This window comes from Apis mellifera, linkage group LG15, assembly GCF_003254395.2.
Source record: "Apis mellifera strain DH4 linkage group LG15, Amel_HAv3.1, whole genome shotgun sequence".
Taxonomy (NCBI): Eukaryota; Metazoa; Arthropoda; class Insecta; order Hymenoptera; family Apidae; genus Apis; species Apis mellifera.
In genome coordinates this window covers 1,352,201-1,361,968 of record NC_037652.1, presented here as the reverse complement: position 1 = coordinate 1,361,968, position 9,768 = coordinate 1,352,201, and the positions used below count along the sequence as shown (strand labels likewise).

General features: G+C 32.0%; 1 protein-coding gene across 6 annotated transcripts in view; it reads left to right on the top strand.

The window, feature by feature from the left end:
• The first annotated feature begins 1,501 nt into the window (after positions 1 to 1,501).
• The window catches only part of Mad (MAX dimerization protein), a 409,447-nt gene continuing 401,180 nt past the window's right edge, over positions 1,502 to 9,768 (top strand). The window contains exons 1-3 of one of the 6 annotated variants that reach the window (XM_026445282.1): positions 1,535 to 1,907; positions 2,893 to 3,106; positions 3,188 to 3,998. In XM_026445282.1, the coding sequence (XP_026301067.1) occupies positions 3,944 to 3,998 (55 nt within the window). In that variant the 5' untranslated portion in view covers positions 1,535 to 1,907; positions 2,893 to 3,106; positions 3,188 to 3,943. 6 annotated transcript variants of the gene reach the window in all.

Here is a 9,768-nt window from a genome sequence, read left to right as displayed (position 1 = left end):
TATATATTTAAAAAAAAAATAAGAATTGAGAAATTTATTAATATGTTAAGATATGAAAGATAATATAAAAATAATTTAAATAATATAATAGATAAAAAATAGAATAATAAAAAATTTCATATAAAATCTTACATAGTTTAATCTTTAATTTTGTTTTATTTTTTCAATAGTATAAAAAATATACAGATATAATGAAATTTTAAACATTAATTATTTTACAAATTTTTTTATGAATTTATTATTTTCATGTATTATATCTCATAATTTTTGTTTACTGTTAACTTACTGATAACTTAATAAATTAAGTATTTATCTTATACAGAATGTAATAAAAATAAATATTTTATTACATTATTACATGAGTAACCTGAATAAATGTGATATAAATATGTATACTTACATATATTTATAATTTAAAAATTTAATTAAATTTATTATTTACTTTTTTAATATTTATTAATAAAATCGATTATATTTAATTGTATATTTGCATAGAAATATATTAATTTCAAAGATTTTGTATGGAAATAACATACAATTTTTTCTGTCACGTGCATAACAAATGAAAATAATTGTACTCGAAAATAATCAATAAAATGATAAATATCGTTAAAATGAAGATATATGCAATTATATGAATACATTATTACAAATATTAATCCTCATTATTGAAATCAAATAAAATATATAGAAATTATAAGTATTTTTTTACTTACTCATTAACTTCGTATAGAAATCGCGTCTTTGAAGAAATTCTTCTAACCTTTGATAATAATCACAAAAATTTATAGATTTTATAGATATTAACAATATTTTATTCGTTTTTAACACACGTTTTTTATTATTATAATATACAAAATTATCGAAATTTATCAAATCTAAGTGTAGATTCGTTACATTCAAACTCAATATCGAATACTACATAGATCTCAAGAGATTCAGAAGTACCAATTTGAAAAAGTATAGGTAATGGCAAATAGACTGCAAAAGATGGCGCGATTATATGAATTTTCAAATGCACATTCTTAAATTCTTAATATAAGAAAATATTAAGTGATATTTTAGATTTGATATTGAATTTAATTTGAATAACAATGTGTATATTACTTTTTTTACAAGGAGATTATAGATTAAAAAAAAGAATGAATGTATTTCAAATGATTTAAAAATCAATCACATTGTTATAAACTGATTTTCGATATAATCGATAATTAATTAATTTTTACATATGTAGTTTGTCAATTTTAGTATATTATTCATGGAAAAGAGACTACTTCTCTCTACTCCAAGAATATCGTGCATCAAAAACACACGCACGATAGCGTGCAAGAGAGCGAGGCAAGGAATACAGCCAGCTGTTTGTTTTGTTTTCGGGCATGAGATTCACGTGACACCACCGGTGCTGGTGGCGGCTCATACGGCAGCGCCGTATTATCAACGTTTATTGGCCGAGGCAGTGCACTCGCGCACCGCTTAGCCAATCAGGAATATCGTAAGAAACGACGCCTGGTGCTTCTACGGTGCAGAGACGTTTGACATCGATAAATGCGTGAGAGTGCTCGCGAAGTGCGGATCAGGCTGTCGCTCGCTCGTCGGCTTGTTGTAGTCGTCGTCGTCGTCGGGGGCTCGTGGGCTCGTCGTCGTCGGTCAGTTCGAGCCTCCTTTTCTTTGTCCTGACTAGACCCCCACTTTGTACCCGCGAAAACCTGTGCAGTAGTAGTGTTAGGCAGTGCCGATCCACAGTGACCGTCTTTCTTTACGACGTCGCTCAGCTGCACCTACTTTCGTGTGTGAGCGAACGTATCCGGCGTGCCAAATGTCACTAGGTGGACGATAGGGTCGAAATATACTCGATCCTCGACGTCATACATACACATGCGTTTACTGTGCATGTATACAGCGAAGAGGTATCATTCACATTAAAACGTTGTCAGAAATGAGCGTTAATGTATATTGTCAGATACGCGGTATACATTCGCGTGATCTTTAATGTTACTCCGTGTATTGCGTATCATTTCTCGCGCTGTATTTTCTACATATCGTGAACGTGTGTATGCACCACCGTGTTGTCGTTGTTTCTTATATGGGAATCACATTTATTACCGATCACGTATACACATATTTTCACTCGTATTACGTGCGTGTGTATAGACATGTTTGTGCAGTGTAATGTGCATGTGTACTAAAAGTCGCTTGCAATCCAGTCGAGAACGGAATCAAGGGAGCGCCTTTCTGTGTGCTCATCGTGAACGGAAAACCATACGAGTATTATTGTGATCGCTCACGTATGATGCGAGTTTCTAGAAGATTTGCGTGTATTTTGTGCGTGACAATATATGTTTTCTCTGACAAGTAAATTGTGGTTTTATTAGTATACTACGTCACATCGGTTTCTATGTGTGTCTATCTGTTACCGCAAACTGCGTATTGCATGTTTGATGGAATCATTGACCTCGCGAGCAGTTGACCGAGTTTTATGTTCGTGGATTAAGAAAAACAATTATAGTTTTGTTTAAACTGAAAATTTCTTTTTTGGAAAACTTAAAATTTTATGTTTTATTTTGGAATAGTTGTCTGTTTGAATTCCATTTGAATTCCATTTAAATCATTATAATAACATTCGTTGTATATATTTGAAATATCGCAACATCTAGATCCATTCTTTCAGCCATTTGGTATATGGCTCTCGGTAAGATCTACGCGTTCAAGGTCGCTGCACAAAACAAGTAGCCGGCACGTAAAGTGGTCGCATGCACATGCACGCTGTACACGATACGCGATACTCGTTTCCTGACCAAAAATAATAGTTCGTCGAGCGCGCACAAGTCGAACCGGCCGCTGATCGAGGTCAGGTTCTTTTGCATTCGTTTATTCGTTCATTCGCTTGTTCAGTTGCTCGCGTCTGCGATAAATTACCAGCGACACGCGTAATCTCGACCCTTTCGACTCGCCTAGTGACTGTACTATAGTGTTCTTTCCAATTGTACCGTTCGCGCTTACTTGCTCTCTTGCGCGCGCTGTTTTCTGTCTTTGTCGTGTATGTATTCGTGAAATACGCTTTCGGTTCGCTCGCACGCGACTCCGTGTATGGAAGTGTGGAGCAGCGGTGCGTCGTATTTTCTTGTCTCGCATATATTTTATCGGTTGTTGATTTTTTTTTATTTCACGTGATTTGGTGTGATCGTAGTGAATGTTGTGAAACGAAGGTGAAGAAAGAAGAGAACCGACGAAGATAGATAGAGAAAGAAAAGAAAGGGACAATAACGTTACAGGAATAAAGTGAAACAATATTGAGCGGGAAAAGCAAACATATAAAAAAGGGGAAAAAGCAAACTGGCGTGTGAGTAGAAGGGCAAGTGGAACTTGGAGTAAGATAAAGACAGACGCGAACGAGGTAGATTGAAAATCGGTGAAACACGGCTACGAAAGAAAATTAATACTACGAAACAGTTGACGGGATATATCTAGTAGAAAAAAAAAAGACAGTTCTTGATGCGTAACGCGGTTGGAGGAAAGGCCTGGCCATCGATTTGCCGTCCGTGAATCTAGTGCGCGTTTGAAATCGGGCTAGTCTCGCGCGCGCGTGTGTGTTACGTGCACCTAAGCGAACGCAGCCAGCGAGGCGCGCGGACGGACGAGAAAAGGAGGAAGAGGTGGCGGTGGTGGAAGAGGGGGCGGAGAAGGAGAGGCGGTTGAACAGGCGGGCGGAGAGAAAAGTTCGAGAAGCGGCAACACCAGTGCCAGCCAACATCAACAACATCAACAACAACAACAATACAGATCGCTGCGGTGTATACAGGGCTGCTGCTCGTGGTGTGCGTTTTGAACGTTTATCGCGTTGTGTGTCGCCGCGCGCGGCGGTGATCATCGGTGTGTGTGCCGGGAATTGCAGAGAAAGAGGTAGTGAACCGAAGCCGCCAGAATTACGCCAAACCGGGGAAATATGAGCATTGCTGCCCTACTACAGGCCGCCGAGTATATTGAACGAAGGGAAAGAGGTGAGTATTACTCTGCTGCATGTATATTTACACATATGTGTGTTTTTTCCTTTCTCCTTCGATCTACGGGAAGTTTCATCGTGGTTGCGCCCGTATGCCTGTGTGTGCCATGTCATTGGCACATGGCAACGAACGCGTGTACCGTCGTTGGATCTCGGAACGTGACCTTTGTTATTACGCCTATCCTCGCCTCGTTGCTCCTTCGTGTTTACAGTGTGTTTTCTCAGTATCGTGATTATCGTTTGAAGCTGAATATTACAAGCTCTGTTTTGAAGTATTAAAAATTTTTTATTGATCTTTGTTAATAAGATGAGTATCAATGATAGAATTTAGGAAAATTTAATATAATATACTTTAATATAAAATAATCAAATTATTTAATCTAATCCAAGTTTAATGCAAATTTAAATTTAACCATTAATTCATACTGTTCGATACAATTTAACTTTTTCCTTTTTAATTGTCTTTTCAAATATTTCTTAATTCGATTGTTAATAGATAATAGCATAAATTTCCTGATTTTTGTGAGTATATAACCGAGTCTAGATTTTTTTTTTTTAACTCCGTAACGTAATCACGCGTTTTGGAACGCGTGACCTTCACCGGTATACACTCTGACGCAACGTGCAGCGTACTCTGTAGCCGTGTTGCAGTGCACGTCCGTTTTTCGGCCAACCGGCGGTAAACACATCAGTAAATATATGCATACGTTGTGTTTTTTTTTGCGATGTACAATACACGAATGTCATTGTATCGTGTAGGTCACGTCTGCCGCGTATATAGCTATGCGTCAGAATGCGCGGAGAAGCGGTAACGATGATCTCATTTTATCACTCCACTTATAATACCACTGCGACGTAGTCGATACTGCGTTTGCTCGCGTATGCATACAGAATTCCCGTGTTATCTCGTTCCTCCTCGTTTCTCTTGCATTTTCGCTAACCTCCTTCTAATAAATTTTATCCAGTATATGTATTAATTCGTTTTCTCAATTAAAATTGAGATAAATGATCTAATTGATTTATTTGTAAGAGAAAATGATTTATTTATAAATAATTTTAGATATATGAAATATAAATATTTAATAATTATAATAATTCGTAATTAATTAAATTGATAAAGATCACGATCAAAAAAAAAATATATATATATTGTCGATGCATTTCCTAGAAGAATTCAAAGATTCGTAATATTTTAATTAAGAGAACGTTATCGACACGGAATTATTAGGCTTATTTGCATAAATACATATATACATATATCTCATCGTGACTACTTTGTCGATGATTCATAATTTTATAAACAAGTCTTGACGAATATATTTTCTTATATTCCTCCTTTCTTTTACGCATTTCTTTTAAATTCTCCGAATCACGTGATTCGGAAATATAACCGATAGTTAATAGCCATTGCTGCCAACATTACAAATCTGTTTTCGCCGGGGCGAAAGCCACGCGTGACGTAAATAACCAAAATACACAGATCACAATAAACGGCTGTCGTCTTGCATTTTTCCACGACGCCACGTTTCGCTTTCGAATAGTCGGTTGAGATTTACGGTGTCGTAATTCTTTCCTGTTTCTTTTAAGATCCGTAATGGTATAGAGTGCGCGTCACGTAACATACACATATACGTATACATATATATATCCAATAGAGTTGTGTACAGTCACGTTCACACACGTTCGAGTGAACACTCTGAAAGAACGGCTTCTTTGTTTCTCTCCTCTCTTTTCCTCCTGTTGCCGTGCATTGATCTCTCGTGGTTTAAGCTCGCATCACGCGAGCGAGAGAAGAACGTTTCGTGTGTGCGGTCGTTCACGAGCTGCAACACCACTAGTCGAGACCCAGAAAGAGCTTTCGGTTTATTGGCCGCGCTCTTGTCAAGCGAGAGAGAAGAACAAGGGGGAATCACAGCGGATCGTCGATTGAGCATTAACTATTATTGCTCGAGGGTACGTGAGATAAGTCTGTTACATTATTTTAATCGGTCTATTTGGCACGATTTCCCTGAAAAACGCTCATGAATGACAAGATCGACCAAGCTATTGTTATTATACTTTGACTGAAATTAATCGATTGCACAAGATTATTTTCTTGACCGTGAAATATTCGAATGACATTTGTCTTTTTATTCACGTTATGAATTTAGTTGACATTTATTAAACGACTTTAAAATTTTAGAACGGAAATTTTATTATTATTTAAAAAATGTTTGCTAGTTATATGATTGGAATTGTTAATTTTAAACGCGTAATTAAATATATCATTCATATGATTAAAATTAAAAATATTTAAAAAAATAAAATAGTGCATTTATTTTTTTATCGTAATGAAAATCAATATAAATATCAATATAAACATTGTTATATCTTAATAAAAAAAAAATTATTTGAAATTTATTCTTTTATGTATATTATGTACGTTTTTATTTATGTTTTATGTTAATAAGAATATAACAAATTCATTAAAAAGTTTCAATTATCATGATATCTAATTCTTAAATTAATATTTCATGTCGTTTATTGAAATAAACATAAAGTCAGTTTCATTTCAGCGTAATACAGATTATACAAATTTCGTCTATAGTGGGGATTCATTGCCTATTGACTTTGAGCGGTCAATTGATTTCGTAGTCTATATTCGCGGAAGCTAGAAGAGAGAACCAGCCCATTCTTTCGAGATCTCGCTTTTGTCTCGAATATTCAAGTAGAGATAGAGGATTCAGAGAGCGATCATTAATCGGCTTTCGTGATTTCCGTGCGTGATTCAACGAGCATTAAACTAATGTCATGCCCCGATATTAACAAATTTCGCGAGCATTACGTTCGGTTCGAACGAACAAACAGTAAATTAAATTGTTGTCGCTTCAAAAGAGGGATTTCGCTCTTGTTTCAAGCGAAGTTCGCGCTGACTCTGGTCCGTTGACGATTCCAGATACGCGTTTCCGATTCTTCTCTCGTTTCCATAAAAAGGAAAAGAAATGAGTCGAAAGGAGAAGAGGTATTATAGACAAAGAGAACGGTAGATGTCATGGGCGAGATGGAGAGAAATAAAGGGATTGAATTGGGTGGGGATAATAGCGTGAAGCGGGGAAGAGAGAAAGGAGTTGAGAGAAAGGAGTAGAAAGAGAAGGGTAAACGGGTTAACAAACGAATAAGATAGAGATGGAGGAAAGCGTAGCAGAGTGTAAATTTTTATTTCAACGTCGCATCAGAGTCGATGGCTTCTTTTTCTTCTTCGTATGCACGACTTCGTTCTTAGGACTATTGTTAGATTAGCTTCAACTCTAGTAAAAATTATATTTCTTTTCAAAAATATCATAGGATGCTTTTAAATAGAAAAGATTTTTCTATTTTTATGAGAAAAATAAGTAGTTTTTTTTTGTATAATTTCATTGAAATTATTTTTACTTATTGAAATATTCTTCTTAAAATTGAGAAAAATAAAATTGAGTAAATATAAATAAATTACAATAAATTACTTATTATATTTATTTGTTATACTTAGCATAATATAATTAAGTTATATTTAATATAATAATAATTTAAACTCTTTATAAAGTTTTATTGTAAAATATATCTTAATTCATTACATACCTTTTATTAAGAAGAAACTAGAAAAATCAATTAACACAAATGCAGATTCTTTCATAATACTATAATACTAATTTATTAATTTAATTATAATATGTTATAATTTTTAAATAAAAATAGCAATTAAATTGTAATTAAAATTTATTATTTATATAACATTATCACTATCTTAAATCATTATATTATATCGTTTCTTTGAATGTTTTCTAAAATTGATCACTATCAGAATAGCAATTAAAATAAATTTGATAAATAATTAATCGTTTCGATAGATTTTCTGTCAATAACAGAATTTTCTAATATTTAGAAAAATTACACAATCGAATTATAATCATTGATGCCATTAAGTAACCATAACTTGAAATTATGTTTACAATCTGTAATAATAAGCTACTTAATATTGTCTCTGTTTCACATTATTAAATTATATTAAATTACATTATATTAAAATTACATTAACTGTAACGGAAGCAAAAAATGATACTTGTGAATTTTTTTTCAAATATAAAAATTAATATGCAAAAATTTCAGTTTTATTTTATTTATTAAGTTAAAAGTAATCTAAGTTTGTATTAGATAAAATAAGATGAGAACAATAGAATAATGTAACGATAGCTATTTTCAATTGCAATAGCTTAATAAATAAAGTTTAATTGATATTTTTATGTAATAATTTTAATTGTGTTTGTTTTAGCTTCTAGAATCGATCTTCTAAAGATATATTAATATATTACGTGATATCCAAATATTATATTATAGGTTATGGACTTAAGCTCAGGGAAATCGAACTTGTAGAGTTATAAGTTTTAAATGTACATAAATGGACTCGGATAAATACATCTGTTTGATTTATTCTTGCGTGTTTGAATTGAATTATATATGTTACATATATATATGTACATGTAGAATTGAGGAAAATTTGGATTAAAACAAATATTGGAAAACAAATATTTCTATAAGTAAATACTATTTGAAGATACAATTTTGTTTAATTTCTAAATTACGGACAAATATTACTATATATTCGGATTCGACAATAAATGAAATATTTATTTTCCGTTTGATTGAAACGCTTTAAATGTAGGAGGTGAATATATTGTATTTTTTATTTCTTGTTTGTTAAACATTGAAAATCTAATATTATTAATTGTATAATATCCGATTGTTGGGTAAAAAAATAATTTGAAGAGAATAAATTTTGGAACAGAATTTTTCGTTTTGCGTAGAAACATATTTATTTATGCTTTATAACTATCTTGTATTTATATGTACGTGTTGTTTCGACAGAGAAATATCGATATTGAAGAGAAAAATTATTGTTTTCAGTCATTTTGCTCTTGAAACTTTTTGCAGAAAATCACTTATTTTTTCGCCCATATAACATATAACATTTTTAAATTATGACTTTGGTTATTTTTGACTTTACGACCTTGATGTGACCTTCAAGTTCTTTTGACATCAAAATTTGATCACATTCCAAGACACATTAGGATAGTATGCAAATTAAATGTTCATGTTATAAATGTTTAAAGCGATGTCCATTGATAGCGGTACACTTTCTAAAACGATCAATCATAGATCGTGATGTCACGAAGAAATCTGCATGACTGATCTATTTATAAAATTCACGTTGGACGAAATAAGTTGATAGGTAAATACTATGCTCGATAGGTATCAATATGATGATTTAAATAATAAAAATTTATAAAATCTTATTTTATCAATAAAATATTCAAAGTGGTAAAAGAATAAAAATTCAAAAATAAGCAATAATTTTATAAAATTATCTGCATGTATTGATATAATGTTTCATATATAACATATGAAAAGAAAAACATCATCTCAGTTTTCAATTTTTATTTTTTGATAAAAATAAAAAAGAGGTTTTGAAAGAGGTTTTTCAAAAACATAATTATAATTTGACTTTTTCCAATTTTAATAATATTGCGAAAGATTTTTTTTTATTAAAAAAAACTAAATAAATTAATCAGAAAATTTGAAAAAGTACAGGTAATTCATATAACACTATTGATATTTTTATGAATATAGTTTTTTTTAAAATAAAAATTTTTGAACAAAATGTAGAATTAAAGCTAATTTTTTTTTCTTGAAATGATATATAAAATTTATATTATTATTAAAATACAAGATTTTTAATTTATATAATTTAAAGC